This window comes from Lacerta agilis, chromosome 14 (genome assembly GCF_009819535.1).
Source record: "Lacerta agilis isolate rLacAgi1 chromosome 14, rLacAgi1.pri, whole genome shotgun sequence".
Classification (NCBI taxonomy): Eukaryota; Metazoa; Chordata; class Lepidosauria; order Squamata; family Lacertidae; genus Lacerta; species Lacerta agilis.
This window is the reverse complement of record NC_046325.1, coordinates 31,312,664-31,334,976: the sequence shown is the minus strand read 5'-3', so window position 1 is coordinate 31,334,976 and position 22,313 is coordinate 31,312,664. Positions and strand designations below refer to the sequence as shown.

At 44.0% G+C, this 22,313-nt stretch overlaps 1 protein-coding gene and 1 long non-coding RNA gene across 2 annotated transcripts; one reads left to right on the top strand and one right to left on the bottom strand.

Annotated features, from left to right (window-relative positions):
• Positions 1–1,069: 1,069 nt before the first annotated feature.
• Positions 1,070–6,151, bottom strand: LOC117058412. Its single transcript, XR_004427861.1, has 3 exons — positions 6,060–6,151; positions 2,720–2,844; positions 1,070–1,256 (listed from the first exon to the last, which is right to left on the bottom strand). It is a non-coding gene; the product is annotated as an uncharacterized LOC117058412 (long non-coding RNA).
• A 3,383-nt stretch (positions 6,152–9,534) lies between these two features.
• CBX1 (chromobox 1) lies at positions 9,535–21,615 on the top strand. Its single transcript, XM_033169214.1, has 5 exons — positions 9,535–9,750; positions 16,825–16,995; positions 18,406–18,583; positions 20,367–20,461; positions 21,109–21,615. The coding sequence occupies exons 2-5, from the start codon at positions 16,856–16,858 to the stop codon at positions 21,251–21,253; spliced, it is 558 nt and encodes a 185-aa protein (XP_033025105.1). The 5' UTR covers positions 9,535–9,750; positions 16,825–16,855; the 3' UTR covers positions 21,254–21,615.
• Positions 21,616–22,313: the final 698 nt, after the last annotated feature.

The following is a 22,313-nucleotide window of genomic DNA, read 5'->3' as shown; positions in this document are numbered from 1 at the left end:
AAGAGATTTCCTTGTATCCATTCTTAAGCTGCCTGCTAACAACTGCCCTTCCAAACAACGATGGTGTTTGGATGTACAGAACTCCCTTCATTTTTGCAATAGATAGATTCTAAGGTATATACGCTTCTGTCCCACTTCTTCTGAAAGGAGTGGAGGGGCTGGTTGAATTTGAATCCACAACCTTATTGAGAAAGGAAGGAAGAAGCGAAGAGGAGGAGGAGGAGGAAGAGGAGTTTGGACTTGATATCCTGCCTTTCACTCCCCTTAAGGAGTCTCAAAGGAGATAACAATCTCCTTTCCCTTCCTCCCCCACAACAAACACTCTGTGAGGTGAGTGAGGCTGAGAGACTTCAGAGAAGTGTGACTAGCCCAAGGTCACCCAGCAGCTTCATGTGGAGGAGAGGGGAAGCAAACCCGGTTCACCAGATTACAAGTCCACCACTCTTAACCACTACACCACGCTGGCTCTCAGAAAGAAAGAAAGGTCCTCCAGCTCACCAAACTGCACAGCCTGAGCAAATAATGAAAGGCACAGCCCCCTCCATTGTCAGCATATGGGGGCATGAGTTGAATCCTTGGGGCAATCTGAGGGAAATCATGGTGACTAAGCAACTGTGTGCCACACTAGCAGATTTTTGCACTTGAGCCTGCTGAACCTGATTCACACACGCAAGCTGAATAAGTGGGAGGTGGGATGGAACACAGACTGAATGGCATGCCTGACCCTACAGGGATCCTGTGCACCAAAGCAGTTGCACACTGAGCCTTCCAAACCAGCACCCCTGGTGATTCTTTAAATTAGAGCATGTGGGAGTTTGGAGGGGGGGACACAGCAAACAGAGGGGCGTGAATCTTTTGTGGTTCTGACCCAAACAAGCTTTTGATTATGAGATGGTTCTTCCATTCCCAAGTCTGTTGCATTTGACATGTAACCAGGAAATTATGGTGTCCAGAAATGTTACATTGGGAACAAAGCCACCTGTACCAATGCTGCTTTGGTCTCTATCTGCCGGGCAGGTGGCAAAAGGACTGGCATAGGCAAGTGTGTACCTCTCTCCCTCATTTAAGACATGGCCAGGTCAAATTCAAGGCTTCCCAGAATTTCTCCTTCTTGGATAATGACAAGTTTTTGTTCTTTGTTTTGTTTAACATGCATACAAGAGATGTGTCACGTAATCACATGTGTTAATGACCAAGGTTTTACCTCCTCGACTTGTTGTTCTAACATCCTACATCCACATCCCAGAGGGACGCATCTGTGCAGGGAGAGAAAAGGATATCCAATCAACACTGAGTGCAAGTCAGCAGATTAAACCTCACCCCAGGTTGTTCCTTGACTGCTATAGTATTTGCACTCCATCAACCAAATTATTAAACAAATATCAGAGGCTACTATAACACTCACTGGGAAAGAAATGGAGTATTTGGTACAGAAGTCAGCTTCCTGAACATTTCATATTTTGGAAAAAAAAAAATAGAACAATGCTTGCGGTCCTTGTTTCTATACTCCAGAAGTACAGAAGTAAGAGGAAGGACATTCTGACCTCTGCGACAATCCAGAGAACTAAGCGCCAGCAGATATTATCCAAGCGCAATGGGAAGGTTATCCTGGGATTGAGGATCAAGACCCACTTGAATCACTGACTCACTGGGTGAGCCCTTAAATAAGTCACTATCTCAGTGTTGTCCCCTAGCCAGGTATTGTATGTCGAAATACTGTTTTTAAGTACCTTATTGCTAAATCCATTAAGCACACACAGGAGGTTACCCTGCCCTCAGTTCTGCCCAGTGACATATTTTACAGGGTTTTTGAGAGAGTTACAGTCAAAATATTGGAAGCACTTTACTACTCCAAAGCACAACCGTATTCAGCATTCCATTGCTGGTAAAACCATGGCTAGTTTTTCACACAGCAGTGGCATCACCTGGAATCACCTTCCTTGTGGGAAGATAACATGATAAATGCCAAATCTATTAGACCTTGTGGAGGTACTGTCTTGGGAAATGGCGGGCAAGATGCCCTTAGCAAACCCCCTTCCTCCTTGCTGCTGTGATCACTGCCCATTTTCTAGCTCTCTCCCTCTGGACCCAATCCATACAGCTTCCCAGAAGGAGATGGCAAGATGAGCAGAGGCTAGTGCTGCTACTCCTTTCGCAGCTCAGTTGCTTACAGTGAAAATGCCGAGATAGCAGAGGGGTTGGTAGTGACCCTTTGTTGAGGCATGGATCTCAGCACATGCCTGAAATTACCAACCTTAAATACTGGCCCTACATAGACACAATTTTCAATAACAAAAGTAACGCAGGACTTTGGCAACCGAGAGAGGGAATACTGCATTATATTTACATGTAGGATGGGGAGCTGGAGAGACTTGCTAAAGGGGAATCATTAGCTTCTCCCTTTCTATTGGGCAAGAGTGGGTATTTTAAGCAAATCACCAGTATCAGTTAGGCTAATCTGGCTTGCTACTGTTTCTTTAGCACTTTCATTGACTTGCAAAACACTCTACAACCCATATCTGATTCTCACAACAGCCTTTTCAAGTAGGACAGCATTGATTCCATCTCCATCTCAAAAGGTTCCCCATTCTGCTCTAAAACATGCCATTAGGAGGGATATTCTGATAGACATGAATGTCAAGTATACTGAATGTTTTTAAAGTACTAGGAAACTCGTTTGTATTTTTTGCTGCAAGAGATTATCTGGAAGTTGTTTTACCTCAGGGTGGCAAACACCTTCACCCCCTTTCCATTGAACAGGTTCCAAGTCCTCCAGAATTTAGGAACGGATCTGCAACCAAAGTTGAGGAATTAGCAGTATTCACTGGGCTGGATTTGAAAAACCTATAAAATGAAAACAAAAGGAGCTCTGACGATCACAGGAAAAATGAGTATGATTTAGGTCTCAATTCAGCTATGACTCAAAAAGATTCAGTCCTGGAACCTGGGGAATAATGTGTCTGAGCACATGCAGAATGTTTCCCCCCCACACCTCTGATTCGCCACTGTCACTGCCATGCCTAGGGCTCAAAATGACAGACACCTTCCCTACCGTAAATGAACATAAAGCTTCCTCTGCCTGTAAGGAAAATGTCATTAAAGAAGGATATTATCAGCAAGAGGCTGATGTGGTGCTGCACAGTTGACTAACTAGTTGTTGGTTCCATATTTGCTAGGAAGTTCAAAACACCCAGCTCAATCAGAAAACTTTTAACAGCAACACCTAAGGTTTTTATGTCCTTAAACCCCACAAATAAGCTTTCGTCTATCCTGTATCAATTATATCCTTGCTCAGGAGAATGTTCCTTTTGAGATCCACAGTTATCATTCCCTGCCCTCCTGTGGTGCAATGGGTCATTGTGTCTGGCTGTTAACCAGAAGGTTGGTGGTTGGAGCCTACTACCCAGTGAAGTGCCAACTTGTATGGTAGTGAAAGCAGGGCCACATAGAGGGAAGAGCACAGTAGGGACACCCCAAGTATGCAGAAAATAGGGAGAGTCCAAAAATGGAAAGACCCAGGGAAGGAAAGCACAAGCCCTCAGTGTCAATGTCACCTATGAATATCATCAGCAGGAAAGGGTAAACAATTAAGAGCCCCCCCCCCAGCAGTGTTTGGGGCTATGGCCCCTGAACCTTCTGATAACAATATCCCAGCACTGGATAGGACAGTCTCGGATGGGAACCGATCTTAGGCAATGCACTTCCATTTTACCACTCAAAAAAATATGCATGCACATGCATATACTTCTTCCTCTTTTTGAACAGTAAGCCCAGGGTGTCCATGTGCCAATACAAGTCCTCAAATCTGTTTATAGGTGTTTTTGCTCACTCCAGTATCTTGGAAACAAAAGCTCAGTATGCAAATAACATTTTAAAATTATCATTCAGGACCTGCCTCAGCAGCCCTTCCCTTTACCAGGGCTTAGCCTCAGATTCCATTCCCAGTCTTGCAGAAACATGCAAGAATTCTAGCATGTGCATGATTCCAGGTCAAGGATCATGGCTTTCAAATAGGCCACAGCCCCCCCCCCAACACTCCCCTCTTTAGAAGTGGAACATTGTTCCTTGCCCATACATCTTTGACCTTTAACAGGTAGCCAAGTCATACAGAATCCCAATTTATTCCTATCAGGAATGTCTGGTAATAGATTTACTGCATTGGGGGCGGGTTTGAACCTTTGAGGTGCCTTTCCAACTTTGTGATTCTGTTACCACTAGAGCAGGCATAGCCAAACCTGGCCCTCCAGCTGTTTTGGGACTACAATTCCCATCATCCCTGGCCACTAGTCCTGTTAGCTAGGGATGGTGGGATTTGCAGTCCCAAAACAGCTGGAGGGCCAAGTTTGGCCATGCCTGCACTATAGAGAAAGCAGGTGCCATCAAGGCAATACCAGACCTCCAACAGGCAGTCAATAACATGGGGATTAACAGCACTGGCTCAGCTTCATCACTAACCCTTATAACAACCCCTTAATGCTGCAGGTGCTCTGCATCCTGGGTGTACTACATAAGAACCAAGCATTAGTGTTATTCCATGCTGCAATCCTCAGATACTATAAGATAAAGGAAGAGCCTAATTGAGCCTGGTCCTAATGACAATTCCACATAGAGACAAAACCCTGCCTGCTTTTCTGTTGGGTGTCAAAGTCCTCAATTCAGTTGCCTCGGTGTAGCAGCTACTCAGAATCTCTAACCATTAGTAGTAGTGTTAGCTTTAAAAATAAATGAGCAGGGTCAAGATTTTCTGGGGAGAAAACGTTGCATCTCCATGCCACTTCTCCCACAGCCTTGACCCAAGAAGCACTTTCCTCCTGCTTCCTCCAATAATAGGTCTTCTCAGCCTCTACACCACAAGCAGGCAGGAGGAGGAAAGGCAGAGGGGGCAGGTCTAGTATGTTACTGTGTGTTACAGTGCATCTGGTTTGCAAACCGTGCTTAGGATCGGGTGTGTGGGTGTGTAACACAACCACTTTGCTAGTTTACAGACAGGCATGGGGAAACTGCAGAAGTTATGAAATGCCAACAGGCCTATTAAAGTAACAGGGAAGGGACAGGTGTCTCAGGAAATAACTCCAGGGGGTGGTATCCAATGCTAACCTTACTCAGAGTAGGCCCATGGAAGCCAATGCTACAGTTTTGAACTCTCTGCCTAGTGGCATCAGACAGACGGTTGTGTACCACTATGTTTGTGAGTGCTTTGAGCAGTATTTAGTTTACAGTTTCTATTTTTATATTTAATTAGTTGTTTTTCCCCTCTTTGTAAGGCACTTCGAGGCTAGCAGGGATATGAAAAATTATTTCATAAATTTTATGAAATAATAGACACAACTAACTAGTTTCAACGGGTAGCCGCCGAGTAGATCTCAACTTAGCACAACCCAAGGTCTCCAGCCCTCTTAAGTTTACATCGGAAATTTACCAGGTGTTCTTAATTCAAGCATTCAAGTATCCCGAATGGCGGCATTCGTCCGTGATCTAAAGCAGATGCGTCTCCTAGCCCCGCTACCCCCAAGATCCTTACAGCTTTATCTGCCTGTTTCTTTCAGTCCGCTTATACACCTTCCTCCCATAATGGAGCTGGAGGCAGCAAACACGGGATTCCGCCTGACCAGCCCCGACCTGCCTGGATGCATCGCGCGCCTTCGGGGGGTAACAGGACCGTCTGCCAGCAAAGCTCCGCCTGTGCTGCCTGGCCGAGGTATGTTTGTCCTCCCGACTCTTCGCTGCTGCTTTACGCCACAGTCCTCCTCCCGACACCCGTCCACGACAACATTCAGTCATGTTTCTGTGCTTAACAGGCACCCCCGTTTCCACGTCCAGCCCATGCACACGATCCCAGCACCACCCTGCCAGCCTAGGCGATCTACTACCACCACCCACGCCCCTCCTTTCTGCAATCGTTGCTCTGTACTTCCTTCATCGCGCCAAAGTCCTCTCCGTTAATTCCCCCCATGTCTCACTTCCCATCCTCCCTCCTCGCTTATTGAACACTGCATATCTCTCTTTAAAATAAAATGTTTAAAAAGGGCGCAGCTCTGGTGCCTCCTCGTCTTTCACACCTTCTATCCAGCTGCACCCCGCTTTCCGCTTACTGTCTTGTTTTCTTTTCTTGCAACGACCCGAATAAGCTGCTGTTGTTGCCGCGGCCCCTTTAAGAATGTCCGCGCTCGATCACTTCTGCTTTAAGAGGGGGGGGTTGGGATTTTCTTTCCCACGTGACCTCCTTTTTTTCTCGGCGGCGCGAGCCGTGCAGGCTGATGGGAAATGCAGTTTCGAACCGCAGCAAGAATGAATAGCCCGAAAGGGCGATGTTTCAGCTGTGCGTTCTTCTTAAAGACTGGTTTGCAGTTTGCATCCTGTATAAATGCAAACGTTTGCTCCGGATTAATTCATCCCAAACAAATGTAACTGCATGTTCTGATCGGTACCGTATTGCATAGCACTATCTTAATAAGCATGCTTACTCGAAAGTAAATCCCGCTGAATTATAGGATTGCCGGAGTGAGGGTTGTCTTGAAGAAGTTCTATTTAGAGTAGACCCATTGAAATTAATGACTTGAGGTTAATCAGGTCTACTCTGAGTAGGAGTAGCATTGGATACAGCCCTCGGTTTCCGTTTAACTGACTTTTACAGCACAATCCTATGTATGTCTACTCAGAAGTGTAAGTCCTACTGGGTTCCATGGGCCTTCCTCCCAGCTGTATGGGAATGCAGCCTGAAACATAATTAAGGTGGTGCAGTTAATGCTGCAATCTTTTGTGCTTACTTTTAAACATAGTTCAAATTGCTTCTGAATAAACATGCATATGGTTGACTTGGCCTGTTAGAATTTAGGCATCACATGAATAGACACAGTGTGTGCAGGGGAAGAAATTGGATCCATTAGACTGCGGAAAGGCTAGGCTGGAATTCTCCCTGAGATTCTAACACTTCCTAGGGAAGCGTTCAAACTTTTCAATTCCCTCTAGCACATGTGTGTATTCTGAAGTGGCAAAGTCCCAAACATGACAATTTCCTCCCTGAAGGTATAGATTACCACTAAGATGCTTTAAATACATACCAAGTGAAATGACACATTTTACTGAACCAAATATTGTCCCCAGATTTATTCTGTATTAAGAAAGTGCCTGTTGCTATGATGGGAGATTCAACACATCCCTCTGTTACATTTCTGTCACTGAGAGCTGAGTCATCCAGTGTCCTGAATGGAGGATAGGTTGCCTTCACTGAAGCCATGTCCTCAAGGTCAGTACATGTACTGTACTTTCCCCACTAAGAATGAATAGCAGTCATCCACATGAAGGAGGAAAGAAGCGGTTGCAATAGGGGCTGCCTTCAGGATAGGGGCTAAAATGTACCTTGCACCCTGTGACTCTAACCTACTTCTATTTCCACAGTCCCTTTCTGAGTTTGTTTCTTGGGGTGAAAACAGATGTAAATTTCTTTTTGAGGGTGCAATCCTTGGAATGATCCCCACAAAACTGAGCAATCATGTATAGACAGGATTGTGCTGTCAGTGGTACAGGTGGCTTCAGATGTCACTTCCATGTGGCCTAAATAGTTCACATCAAATGCTTTTTGAAAAGACTAAGATTGCACATTTTGTCACACAAGTTTTAATTCCCCCAAATGCAAAAACATTAAGAATTTCAAGCCTCTATTCATCACTATTTAGTGTATTTTTGTGTATAAGACTAGGGTTTTTTTCTTTAAAAAAATGTCAAAAATTAGGGGGCATCCTATACATGGATACATCCCACCATTTTCTTAAATCCAAGCCCCCCAAAATAGGGGGCGTCTTATACATGGGGGCATCTTATAGACAGAAAAATATGGTAATATGTGCTAAGATTCTGTCCCTGATGCATTATGCTGCATCATTTATTGTAAGCCACTCAAACTCTCTTCTTGAGAAAAATAGAATTGAAATTTCTAAATCATAAAAGGATTGTGGGGGGAAGTCAGAATATATAGTTATGGACCATCCTATTCTGCTGTACAAATGAAGATATATCTTAAGTTCTCCTATATAGCCTTCAAGTTGATGGTTTAACAGCAGGTGTTGCTTTTCGTTAGTGGCCTATCATGTTAATTTGTTTGTTTATAATCTAAAAGTCCATCCGGAAAGAACCTAAAGCCAGGAGACAATGGTTGGTGGCTGAGAGAAACAAGATACTGGATTTTATAGGCCTTTGGTCAGGTTCGATCCAGCAGGGTGCTTCTTAAAGCCAGATCAGAAGATGCTTTGTCTTGGGGGCTGCTGTTGATTGTGAAGCTGCTCTATTTACAGCTAGCATTGATTGCTTGTGCGCCTACTTGTTTCCCACCTGTTCAACCTGTATATTTTAAACAGTAAACAGAGAAAAACACAAGTCTTTAGTGCTGTTTTCCCCGAAGAAAATTGATCCTGCAAAGCTCCCCTGGGTGTGGGAATCAAATTTTCTTGTACTCACATTCATGTTGAGTTAAAAATAGCTCCTTCCTATTATTTGGGATGTACAATACTGGTTATTGTAATCCACTTCAGCACACAAATTCAGAACAAAAAGAACTATGTTCCTGGGTATTGTCTGCCATGAGACTACAACTCCAAGGAGGCACAGCAGACAAACTCCCGTTTGCGAGCGCCCATTCTTGGGTGCTAAGTGCTACAGGTCCGTAGTGTTGTTAGACTTAAAGTTAATGTCAAGTCAGGTGGCGATAGGAAAGTCTTCGGACAGTGTAGGAAGTCCGAAAACAAAACATCTGGGTTCCTTTACCATGCCCCTCTTTATGCCTATTCAATGGAAACCATGGAGAAGCCCAGGATTTTTGTGCTGCTGTGATTGAATACCAGTGTGTCCACCAATAAGGCAGCAGCCACGGCGACAAAAGTTAGGGCTTTTCTGATATTTCGCGCGAAGAACTGTTCTTTAAACTTTTCAGGCATTAAAAGAAACCTGCCCTGTGTCAATGAAATACTGTACACGCTTCACATACTGCAGAATTTACCTTGCAAGCCAAATCCTGCACTCAGTTGTAACACAAGCTTTGTGTTTCATTGGCTTGCATGCAACTAAGCTGCGCTTGTTAAAGCTGCAATTCTGTAACCACTTTCTTGAGAGTAAGCCTCATTGAACTCAGTGGGTCTAACTTCTGAGTAGAAGACGCGTACGTATAGGATTCTGCTTGGAACCTCTTTCAAAAACCACATGATTAGAAAAGAAAAGAGGAAGCTTTTGTTTTCGCGGCGTGTGTGTCTATTTGTGTCTCTGCAAAATCGAAAATTCTTTCTAGTAGCACCTTAGAGACTAGTAGCACCTTAGAGACCTTAGAGACTGTGTCTCTGCAGTCTGCTTTGCTGTCCATCGCGGCGGCGCTACCTACGCTCTCAATGGCTACCCGTGAAGAGACTCGCAGTAAGCGGTGTACGTAAGTCTACTTTATATAAGTCTACGGGTAGAGGAAGGAAAAAGACAACATCCGGTCCCAAAATGCCGTGGGCGAGAGGAGGTCTTGGAGGGAATTAGAAAGAGGGGCGTAGGAGGAGAAGCAGGAGCATGCGCAGTGCGTCTCGGCGGGCCGAAGGGGTTGCAGCGCTCTTTTGTTTGGCGGAGGTGGAGCGAACGCGGGAGGCCCGTTGTCCAACCGTCGCTCTGTTCTGCTTTGAAACGAGACCGGCTCGCTCCGTGCGCCGCTCGCGCCGTCCTTTTCTCTCCCGCCCGTTTGTTTTTATTTCCCCTCGTGCGTTCTTGGCGGGGCTGAAGAAGGTAAAACGGGAAGCGCGGGCTGGGGGCGCGCGCGCGGGCTGGACGGCCATATTGGGGGGTGCTGAGGGAGGGGGGGATATTCCCGGGTGAGCGGGGGCACCTCTTGGGAAGAGAGGTACAGTATTTAAAAATATGCGAGATGGGGGAGCCTTTTCTGGGCAGAGAGGAAAAAGGCACAGTGCTTTCTGAGGAGGGAGGCGAAATAACGCGAGTTCGGAGTGGAGTCGGCTATGGCTCTTCCTAAGGGCGCCTGTGGGTGGGGGGTCCGAAAAGTGGGATGTCTGTGGGGGGAGGGATTCTCTAAAAGAAGCGCATAATATATGGGGGAGTTATTTCAAAGGGGGCAGACGTGGAGTGGGCAGAGCAGATGGGGGTGTAATAGGGGGGGACCCACAAAATGAACCCCCGTGTACATAAGGTGCGGCATTTGCTGGGGAGCGTGGTTTCATGTGGGAACGGGGAAATCGAGAAGGCGTTTGTAGTAAATAGCGGTCGGGGGGGGGGGGAGTGGGCGTTAATGAACGCGTACAGGAAGGTGGAGAAAGGTTTCCTAAAAGAAGCTGTAGCGGTACCATAAATAGGGATGTCCAAATACAAGGGCCGGTGGAGGGAGCCTGTGTGTGTGTGTGTGTGCGCGCGCATTTTTAATAGGTATTCGAGGAAGCTGCTCCAAAGATGACGAAGGGTGTGAGATGTGGAAGAATGGATGTAAAAAATACTAGGGGGGGATGGTTGCAGAAAGAAGTGTGAGTGCAATGGGTGGTGAGGAAGTGGGTATGTAAGCCAAATAGGTCGTCGTCCCCCAAAAGTGGAAGGAAATACGCAGAAAAGGGATAATAGGGGTGGGCTTACATGGAGCTGAGATGGCTAGTTAAGAGGACTTTCCTCTGTTAGACAGTTGATAAGGGGAGATGAAATGGTAGGATATTGGGGGGGGGGTAATTCTTTGAGAAACTAACCATGAAAGTAAAGCGGTAGCGACTTTTTCCAAGGAAGGGGATAATCTGCCCAGGGAGGTAGTGCTTGTGAAGTTGGTCACTCCTGTAGTGTAACAAGAACATTGGGTGCTGGGATTGAGGCTGTTCCTGTGAAGGAGACAGAAGTGTTTCAGGGTATTGCATAGTGAAGTTCAGTGTTGGGATGGTGCTGGTTTCAGAGAGACCTGTAGAAAGCAATGGCTTCTAAAATTTCTGGGCTGCAATTCAGCAGTTTGTACAGATACAATTATTTATGAGGTGCACACAAAGAAAACTGAGGTACCTTGTCTGTACTGTATTGGAGTGCAGCTGGTTATGTGGCTAAAATGAGGGGAAAACATAAATGGGTTGCATACAGATTGTGTAACGACTAATGTGGGTAGGAAGGGTGAAATTAAAATTTTAAGGAAGGTAGGTGAGGGTTTTTATAAATTTGCACCTCCAAATCAGTGTAATCATAGCACAGTACTGGAGGAAGGAAAATGGGTTAAGAGTGCGGGACCATACAGTTAGGCAGTCTGGTATGTAGTGGTGATTGGATAGAAGAAGATAAGAGTAGTGGTGAGGGTGTTAATTGACTTGGAAAACAGCCAAAATGATCACTGTTGGTTTGAAGAGCGCTAATAGATAACCAAGTCGTGGGTGAACAGGTTTAATATTTAGAAGATAAAAAGGATGGGTGTACTGCAGGGAAATAACTAGGAAACTTACAATATGTGAATTTTAGTCGATGTGAATCTGTTTGTTAGAGTGAAAGGACCTCATAATGGGGTGCTATTTCAAATGTATCCAGGCAACGGTATTGTATGAAGGCTCACATTGACAAATAGTGTTGCATTTGATGAGAGAGATGTATCTCTTTATTACATTTATGCCCCATGTTTCTTCCAAGGAGCTCAGGGTTTGCCCCAGTTTTATCCTCCCTGTGGTAGGTTAGACTGAGAGGTACTAACTAGCTTAAGATCACATTATGAGACTTATGACTGTGTAGAAATGAACTTAGATTTCCCTAGTCCTATGTCCAGCATTTTATTCCCTTTGCCACCCTGACGTATGTTCAAGACACATAAGCATGTATATCCAATGACTTTTATTAAAAGGCTGTCATGGGTAGTAATAAAAATAAGGGCCCTGTGAGATCAGCCTAAAGCCTATCTAGCCCAGTTCCCTTTTCTCACAGTTAAGTAGCTTAACTCTATATATGTGGGAAGCCAAGAAACACAACATAAGCGCAATAGCCCTCTCCTGTTGCTGTTTGCCAGCAACTGGTATTAAGACACAAGCAGTATATAAACCCTTGCTCAGTTCTTACTTATTTTGCAACTGCTGATAGTAAGTACTTCTTTCTTTCAATACTACTGTAATTCATATTCCTAAAGTGGCTTACAGTAAACAATAAAATATAAAACTAAAATACAAATATCACAACCTTTTAAAACTGTATCACAACCACAAAGTGGAGGATGAGGGTGGTCCCAACTTTTCATACCAAGTGGGCTGCAAGAGTACTTCAACATAGAACCCTGGGCTGGGTGGGGAAGCAAGGCCCAAAATTGATGCCCCTGCCCCAGCCATTATGCTGCCTTCCCAGAGTCAGATAAGCGAGGTTCTGGCAGTTTCCCAGAGCCCTCATGGGCTGGGGGGGGGGGTGTCAAATGTTGCTGAGAGCCACCAAAAAAGGCCTCAAGGGCCATGTGTTGGACTTCCCTGCTCTAGACATTTCCCTTGATTGAAAAGTATAATTTTTGCTAGCCAGATATATCAGAATTTCCCCACCCCTTGCTTAAGGTAAACATGATCTCTTAAAACTGAGTGTCTGATCTTTACACAAGGCTGCTTTTCTTTGTGAAGAACAAACTAAATTAAGTTATTTTTCGTTCATCGTACATCACAGCTTGATACCACAGGTGTCATGCATTGGTCCATTGGGGTGTTTTACTATTAAATATCTATTAACTACAGTACTTTATCTGCAGTTTGCCCAGTCAGTCTAATTGTACTACCCCATCAAACAACATGGTGACAGCACATAGGAGGATGCATTGTGATGTTTATAGCTACAATGCTAGAAAGGTGTTTTTAATGGAAAATACTGGAAAAGGTGGGAAAGTGATTAGTGTAAAAGTAGTGGGGCTATGCGTAGATGAATTTCAAAAGCATATAAACTTCAGGCATCCTAGGTTGCATTTTTCACTTGCTACTTTGATTCATACCCTTCTTAAGTGTGTTTGCAAGGCAGACTAGAGGACAGAGTGGAGTATATGTAGGAACTAGTGTACTGTAGAGGTAAATGCAAAATTTGCATCGATAGTTCTGCCAACTTTTCCATCTGGCTTCACCCACCATTGGCATGAGGTCCCTGAAAGATTACCTGGAAGGGAAAGCAGCCCTCCAGCTGAACGATTAACAAAGCACATTGACAATAACGCCTATTCGTGCAGAAGTAGCTTTGGTTTGGGATGTTAGGGGAGGGGTAGTACCTATTGTGAATGACATGTCGTGCTCCTAGGGTACTGTATTTTTCGCTCCATAAGATGCACTTTTTTCCTCCCAGAAAGTAAGGGGGAATGTCTGTGTGTCTTATGGCACGAATGGTGGTCCCTGGCTCGAATTCCCCAGGGGCCAAAAGCAGACTTTTTTATTTTTTACAAAGAGAGAAGGTGGTGTTGAAAGGAAGCCGCTGAACAGCTGATCAGCAAGGGATCGGGAGAGATAAGGCTCCCATTCTGCCCCTCCCCCTTGTCCAGGCCTCCATTGTTGAATGTTCTGCAGAGGAGGCTATTTGTTTCCCCAGCAACATGTGACTGGCTGATTAGATTATCTGTCTGAAAACTGTAGAAATGGCTCCCTTTCCTTTCCTAAAGAAGCTGCAGAACTTTGAGTTGAACCCCATAAAAATGGGGCTTTTCCTCTTTGCAAAAGAAGCTGCACAACTGTGAGCTGATCCCACCCCAAATGAGGCTTTTCCCCCTTTGCAAAAGAAGCTGCACAACTTGGAGCTGATCCTCAAAAAACTGGGGCTTTCCCCCTTTCCTCTAAAAACTTGGTGTGTCTTATGTTCAGGTGCGTCTTATGGAGCAAAAAATACGGTACTTTGTCCAGCTTTGGACCCCACCTGCACTCAGCTCTCCACTGCAGCTCCTAGAAGCTGTCAGCATGAGACAGCAGCCATATAGGCTACCCTCACCTGGTTTAGCCAGCCAATCAAAGCCATTTCTTGGTGTGTGGCCGCTGTCTCATGGTTTGGAGGTTTGTCAACCTGGGAAGTTAGCCCATCTAGGAAAACTCTGATCCTACACCTCCAGTGCCTTGTGGGACATCTTCAGGAAAAGAAAAGGCTAAGAACAAATCCCTACACCAATTCAGAATGGAGTCCCTAAGACGGTTGAATGCCATCTTTTATGTCTCCTTTCAGCAACTTCTGCAGCCAACCTGGTGCCAGATTTATTGCTCTTTTTTCGTTTGGGACCACATCAGCGAAGCCATGGGGTGGGGTCTTGTCATCTGGGCAGCCCAGGATCTCCATACACACTGTCTAGGCTTGTGCTGCCAATGCAGCGGTTTGACTTTGCTGGAGGCACTCCTTTGTCTCTCAAGACAATCCACTTTGAGTTTGGCTCAAGGGGCCTGTAGAAGAAGCTACACCACTTCTGATCAAAGGTGATGGGAATTCTGAGGACTGAACTGAACGAAAATTTAAGGTCGGTTGAACCCCTTTTCTCCTCATAATAAAGGAACCAAAGTTAAAGGTTCTGGAATCTGAATTGTGTTGTATTGGGTAGGGTTGCCAGACAGTGGGAAGCCAAGAAACACAACATGAAATGTCTGGGAAAATCCGGACATATGGCAACCCGTGTTGGCTGAGTTGTTTTTTGCGATTTACCTTAAAAATAGCTCCCAAATATCCCCCCCAAAAAAGCTTAAGAAGCTTCTTCATTTTTGTCTCAATCCTAGTACAACAATATTTTATTTACAAAAGGCAAAGTTTTTTGTGTTATATGTTCTCTAAAGCTCCACATCCAGCTCTATTTGCCCTGTTCATTTACAGAACAAACTTTGTGCATGTATTGATAACTGTATTGAAGCCCATGAGGAATATGAAGTCCCAGTGCTTCCAGGTCATGCTGGTTAAGAATAAAATTCCTTGTACTTGAAGATGCCCAGCTACTCCCCTCCATACCTCAGAGTAAAAAAAAATGATGTTTCTTCCCAACAACTTTACTGTTCCTGAGATACACTTCCAAAAATTCTGAGCTTTGGCACTATGTAGGACTAACAACAAGCTGTGCAGATCGCATGTTATTCCCCTCCTGGTTGGAAGGAGGAAAATGTCTACACAATGTAAACTGGTTTTAAACTAGTTTTAATATGGTTTTCTTCGTTAAAATAATTTTGGAAACAGTGACTTCATGAGTGTGCCAAGATCCCAGCATTTGTGAGGGAGACAGGACTAGTTTAAGCTTCGTGAAATTGTGTTCTCTAAAAATCTTCCTCCCCATTCAGCTGCTGTTTGTGGGTCTCTTTCCCTAGCCAACCATCCTTCACTGCAAACGAGACCCATTTCCTCTAAAACCTAGCTGTGCTTGACGGCCCCTTTTGCCTATGTTTTATCAGACCCCGACTGAGACAAGTGCATCCTCCTGCTGAGAGATGCTTTGCCTGCAGGAGCTCAGCATAGCTTTCTTTTTCCGGTAGACTGTAACTTTTCATTTCCAGAAAAAGCAAGCTGTTTAATCTTCTATTCTTGCTGGGTACCCTTGTGGTGCCTCCACCACTCATGGATGCCTTCTCTCCCCAGCACTGCCGTGCTTGCTGTGTAGTCACAAACATAGTCCTGTTGTTTCTGAAGTGGTGGAGGGAGGATATGGTGGGAATTTTTCCTGCTGCAAGCAGAAAGGCCTGGCCTGAAGAACTTCAAAGTTCTGCAGAGACACAGTGATTCTGTCTCCTGCAGAGCCTGCTCCTTTTGGAAGAAAAATGTTAGTTTTACGGAGCTTCCTACAGTTGGTCCAAGTGTTCAGTATAGGCTAACACTGTCATAAGTTGCTTGGGCAACAAACAAATTGTAGGTTTGGCAGATGGAACATGTTGAGCACAGTTGTGATTCGTATGCCATATTTTTAAGTACCTAGAGTTGGAAAAAGCATTAGTTAAGTTTTTATGCAATTGCATGTTGAAGCAAGGGGAAAGTCTTAACATAAATTCCAGAAAAGTAGCCATGTATGTCCTGTTGCAGAAAAAGGCAGAACCTGATTAGCTGTCGTAGGGAAGTGGTCACCATGAGGTGCTGCATCTACTTTTTAATACAGTGGTACCTTGGGTTAAGAACTTAATCCGTTCCATAGGTCTGTTCTTAAACTGAAACTGTTCTTAACCTGAAGCACCACTTTAGCTAATGGGGCCTCCCGCTGCTACTGCGCCGCCAGAGCACGATTTCTGTTCTTATCCTGAAGCAAAGTTCTTAACCTGAAGCGTTATTTCTGGGTTAGCAGAGTCTGTAACCTGAAGCATCTGTAACCTAAGGTACCACTGTAATCAGTACAGTGCTACCTCTGGTTACGAACGGGATCCGTTCCGGAGCCCCATTTGTAACCCGTGACATGTGTAACCTGAAGTGCCACGTCTGCGCATGTGTGCAACGTGATTTGGCGCTTCTGCGTATGCACGTGACGTCATTTGCCGCGTCCACGCATGCGCGAACTGCCGAACCCAGAAGTAACGCGTTCCGTTATTTCTGGGTTCAGCGCATTCAAAACCTGTGTTGTACTCATCCTGAAGCATTTGTAATAAAAGGTACGACTGTATATGTGGATAGATGTACAGCAAGGTTTGGGTTTATGTGGGTCCCATTGATATTGATGGGCTTCAGCATTTCACTGTGCTTTTGTGACTACATATTGTATCTCTTATTTGTGTCATTTTGCAGCTTCTGGAACATTTTTCCTACACTGTACATTTCTCTGTGTATTTTTAGATTAAAATGTTTTCATATTAAAAAATAAAATGACAAGACAGACAAAAAATTGTAAATGTCACAGATCTCTGGTGTTGACAATTGCAGTTTCTAAAGCTTTATATCTGCATTATCTCTTAACAGCCTCCTTAAAACTGCAAAGCTGGCGAGCACAATGGGAAAAAAGCAGAACAAGAAGAAAGTGGAGGAGGTCCTAGAAGAAGAGGAGGAGGAGTATGTGGTGGAGAAGGTCCTTGACCGGCGGGTGGTGAAAGGGAAAGTGGAGTACCTGCTCAAGTGGAAAGGCTTCTCAGAGTAAGGCTGCTTTCCCTTTATTTCAGTTTTGCAAACTAATCTTTAAAGGTTAGTAGCCCATAAAATCAGTATCCTCTTTGTCCACATATACTTGTGGTTAATCACTCTTCGCGCACTGGTGTTGAGAGAGGAGAACATCTCTTCCAGTTTTCAAAGCCTTGTCTTGTCACCCAGGAGCTGTTTAGAAGCCTGCTTTAGGCCTTTTTTATCTTGCACTAGGGCAGGCATGTCCAAAGTCCGTTTCAGGGGCCTAATCCAGCCCGCTAGTTGGTTTAATCTGGTCCCTATGGCAGTATATTTCCTGTGGTAAAATCCTAAAAAAAAACCTCAACAACTCCAGCCCTAAAAAAAAGCTCAGCCACTTCAATCCCCACGGCCCTTCACTTGATCAAATCTGGCCCTCTTTGAAAAAAGTTTGGACACCACTGCTCTAGGGTGATGTGCCAGGGCTGCTGAATATCTGTGTCTTAAAAACCAGCCCAGTTTCCCTATCCCATTTCTGGTTAATTCATGGTCTTGAAATCTTCTTTTGGACTTCTTCCAGATATGTGTGGGGCTTAATTCTGTTCCTGCAGGAGGGGAAACATGTTTGAGAAACAGGTGTGGTTTTTTCCTTCCCAAAAGTACTTTCTACCTTGAAAATTTTGTTTGAGGCCCAGTTTGGCTGCAGTTTGTGAGCAAATGAATGATTTCACACGTGTGGATGCTTGTATGTGTTCAGAGTGCAGGTCAGCCTCAAACTGATTGTGTGCTTCTGGGCAAATAAGCAGTCCTCAGTTCTGCTGTAAGGGGTGCTTGAGGGGGAAAGTATCTAAGACTGCTAGTTATGTGTAGGAGAAAGCAACCATGCCTAAAAGTATTTATCTGCCTGTTTAGTGTTGAAGCTGAAAATCTGATGTGCTTGTAGAGAAGTTGCAATTTCTGCAGAAGGCTTCCAGGTCTGCACTTACACTTTTTCCTTCCTTCTAAATAATGCAAATCTGGGGTCCATCTCATTAAGTCAGAACCCAGTCAAGAATAATAGAGAGCTGAAAATCTGGTAGCTTTACTCTGCCCTTATCACTCCCTATTCTGCCTTACAGCAGTCCATCAGCTTTAAGTCACACTAAGTCACATTCTCAAATTTACAACTTTAGGGTGTCTTCTTTGCATTTCTAGAAAACTTTTCAGGAATCTAAACCCACCATGTCAGGATTCAAGCAGAAATTGTATATCATTGCAAAAATCTGTAGATTTTAAGTCTTCCCCATTCCCAGAAAAGTCATTTTTATAGATTTTGTGCCAAGAATTTCCAGGTCCCATAACAAGGGAGATAAATTTCTTAAAGGGGCTATTTTGCAAAAGAAACTCTAGTTACAAAATCTGGTATTTTGCAGTCCTGTCCAGCTGATAATAGTTGTATGGTTTCAGCGAAGATAACACGTGGGAGCCAGAGGAGAACCTCGACTGCCCTGACCTCATTGCGGAGTTCCTGCAGTCCCAGAAAACTGCACATGAGAGTGACAAGTCAGAGGGAAGCAAGCGCAAGGCAGAATCTGATTCAGAGGATAGGGGGGAGGAAAGCAGACCAAAGAAAAAGAAAGAGGAGGTAAGGCAGATTCTATCTGTGGCCCAATGAGGGTTGCTTTATGCTTTGCTGTTAAAGACAAATGAAAAAGGACTGATTGATGTTTCTGAAAGGGTAAGACATTAGCTAACAGCAATGATGATATTTATTGCCTCCCTAAAGTGAGCTACATAACTTTGTGTAGTGTAGTGCCTCAGCTGCAAGTGTCTTTGGGAATATGGTTGACATTCATTAGTCTTTGGTACCACTAGTGGTGTTTCTCACCAGAATGTGGCTATGTGTTCTTTCAATTTTGGGCATGCACCTGCTACAGTGGGAAGATTCCATTTGCTGTTTTAGTATGCTGGAAGCAAAGTGTCATGGTCCTGATTGCGTTAGTGCATTTAAAAAGTTGGATCTGGTGATTTGGCTGGTGGTGGGCTTGTTTTCTCATGTATTTCTCTTTGTAGTCTGCCCTGTGTCTTGCCTTGCATTCTTTTGAATACAGTACAGCCTTTTTTCATTCTGCCTCTAAACTCTTTCTAGCCACATTATCCCTCCTTTTTATTTCAAGACAAGAGACTTCTGATAGTAGTTTTGTGTGGTTAAGTAAAAACAGCCAGACCATTCCAATACAGTGGTACCTCACAAGACGAATGTCTCGTGCAACAAAAAACTCGCTAGACGAATTTTTCTATGGTCGTGCTTCGCAATACAAAACGACTCGCGGAACGAATTAATTTCGTCTTGCGAGGCGCCACTGTATTTTATATGTATGAGTTCTCAGAAGTTCACAGTTCTCTTCCCCACTCCCCATTATTTACCCTTTGTTTGTTCATCCTCCCTTTATTTATTGGTTAATGCTTAGCACTTCCATCCCTTTTATACTGTTGCATTTTCCTGTTAGCACACAACTCTTCTCTTTCCTCTTCATTTCTGATTTGATTTTATTAGTCCTCCCTTGGACTAATATATTTGTGTACCTGACTGGTCTTTCTCCAGTATTTTTATCTGTTTTATCTGTATTCTTAGTCGCAATGGCCTGTTGGCTATGTGGATAAAGTTTGATTTGATTTGATACTTGGAAACATAACATAATTAATCTAGGGCTTACCAAAATGTAGCTCTGAAATCTTTCAATGCTGGAGCTTTGTTCTGGAAGATACTTCATAGTAATATGAAGAAGATTCTCAGCAAATTATTTTCAGGAGCCCAGCACCTCTCCTCAGCCAAGAAGAAACCAGAATGCAACAAGAGCATGTTCTCTGCCTCACTAGCATACTCTGATGTTTGTTCCTCCCTGCCAAGTTCTTGCTCTAGCAAGCAAGGCAGTTGCTTCAGTAGTGCCACACAAATATTTTATGGTTGATTAAAAGTGGGAAAGATTTTGGAAGGTGATGGGTGTGGTCTTACTTTGCAATACCAAATATAAAACCTCCTTGTTTAATATGTACTGTAGAGCAGTGCCATATTATAAAGAGCTTGAAACTGATTAAACTGGTAGCATGTACCAGAGAAGCTTGAGAATAATATTTTTGTGAGTATGCTAACACTTCCACAGAGGTAGAATGGGATTCTTAGGAATTGCAGTAGCTCAAAGACCTTTAAAACTAGTTCAAATCTCATAGTATAATTATGCATGGACAAAGCATCTAAATAATGTCACTCTTGACTTGGATATCCCCCCTCCCACAAAGTAGGTAACTGGAAAGGCATTTTCTGGCAGTTGTTTTGCCTCTGCATAACACCAAATAAAGTTCAATGTCTGTTTTCTCTGTCACCCTTTAAAGGCAATAATCAGAAACCTTTCCAATTCTTTCATCAGGCTGAGAAGCCTCGAGGCTTTGCAAGAGGGTTTGAACCAGAGCGGATTATTGGTGCCACAGACTCCAGTGGAGAGCTCATGTTCCTGATGAAATGGTAAGCCTGTTCCTTTGTCTTTTCTCCCTTGTGCATCCTCCATCAGAGATTAGAATCCAGATGTCGAATTTTTGGGAACACAGCTGCTTAATGGTGCGAGTGTCTGTAATGAGATCAGGTGTTAAGACCACTGGTTCTCGTAACATTTTTAAAAGTTTAGGAGGGGCCTAATTATCTTAGCTGCAGAATGCTGTTAATATGCAGTCTCATCACTTGTCTTTTACTTGTAAGCATTCTGAGGTCATAAATGGAAATAACTAGCTCTTGCAACCCATTCCCACAATCCTTCCATGCTTTGAGGAAGGATTGTGTGGATCAGACAGGTAGATGTATGCTTATAAACCCTATTCTGCATTTTGCATTATAGGCATCAGGATTTGTGGCCAATGATTGTATGAACTGGCAAATGTAAAGGTACCTCAGATTTGCATTATCTTTCTGGATAATAATCTTTGTTGTGGTTATGTATCAATAGCAGAGCCATGCATTGAATTCACAGTATTATCCAGAGTTTTAAGATTTCAGATCACATGACCCCAGACTCAGCCATATGCACACACATTTGGCAGAAATGTTAACACTAGGATGATATCTTCATACCTTCTCTTAGGGATCAATTCCAAATTTCCCACCTTTTGTTTGTACAGGAAGAACTCTGACGAAGCTGATCTGGTCCCTGCCAAGGAAGCGAATATCAAGTGCCCACAGGTGGTCATCTCGTTCTATGAGGAAAGGCTGACATGGCATTCCTATCCATCAGAAGATGATGACAAGAAGGATGAGAAGAACTAACCTGCCTCCCCTTCTGTCCCCATCCTTCCTCTGGCCGACTTTTGTATTAAATCATCAAACTGTGGGTTTGAACATGAGTGAGAAAGTGAAGAGGCAGCTGTGGAAGATGCTCTCTGTAGAAACCGGACAATTTCTATGCCCCTGACAACTAGGTGTGACAACATGCTGTCCCCTTTCTTCCTTTCTCATCATATATACATGAGGAAAGAGGAGAGAATTGGTGAGTTCCCAGCTGTTCTTTGCTTTTGGGGGTGTGTGAAGCAAAAATAACAAAAAATAATAGAGTTGGAACAGGCTGCCAAAAGGGATAGCAGGCAGAGGCTGTGTGTTCTTCAGAGACCATCTCTGTAATTTACAGCCTTTCTCCCCAATAGTGTTAATTGCATTTTTACAGATTAGCATGTGTGTAGTTTTTCTTTCTTCCTTTTTGCTATTATCGGTGTATCATTGGGGTGGGAAGGGAGGGTGCATTCTGATTGATTTGGGGAGGGCCAGTTCATGGTATCTGTATCCAGAATTGCAATTCTTACAAAATACATGCATCCTGCTGCAAGTGGAATTTGATGACTCCTGCGAGGCTGGAGCTTATGTGTCTAAGTGTTAAAAGTTACAATTTGATTACAGCCACCTCCCAAAATTAATACTGAGGGAATTGGGAAGGAGGCAGCTTCTTCATATTTTGTCCTCTAGTCCTTGTGAGGGCACTCTGCCCCCAAAATCATGTGACAATTTGTTTTAGTACCTCTGCATCTTTTTTCTTCTAACCAACCAGAAACTGGGTTTTTTTAGCCTCTTCGCCCCGCTTGTGTATGTGGCATTTTAGGCTTCCTTTTAATTAAGGGGAAGGAAAATAGGGGTGAAATCTACCCCCTACAGCACAAGGTAGTAGTAGGTTTCAGAATATTCTGTAAACAACTATCTTCTGTTCAGACTTCGGCATTTATGATTGCTTCCCTTGCCCTAGTCCTACCCTAGTTTCATTTTTAAGCTAATGATACTTTGTTCTTCCAAAGGACAATTTTACCTCTGACATTCAAACACCCCACAAGCCACTGACACC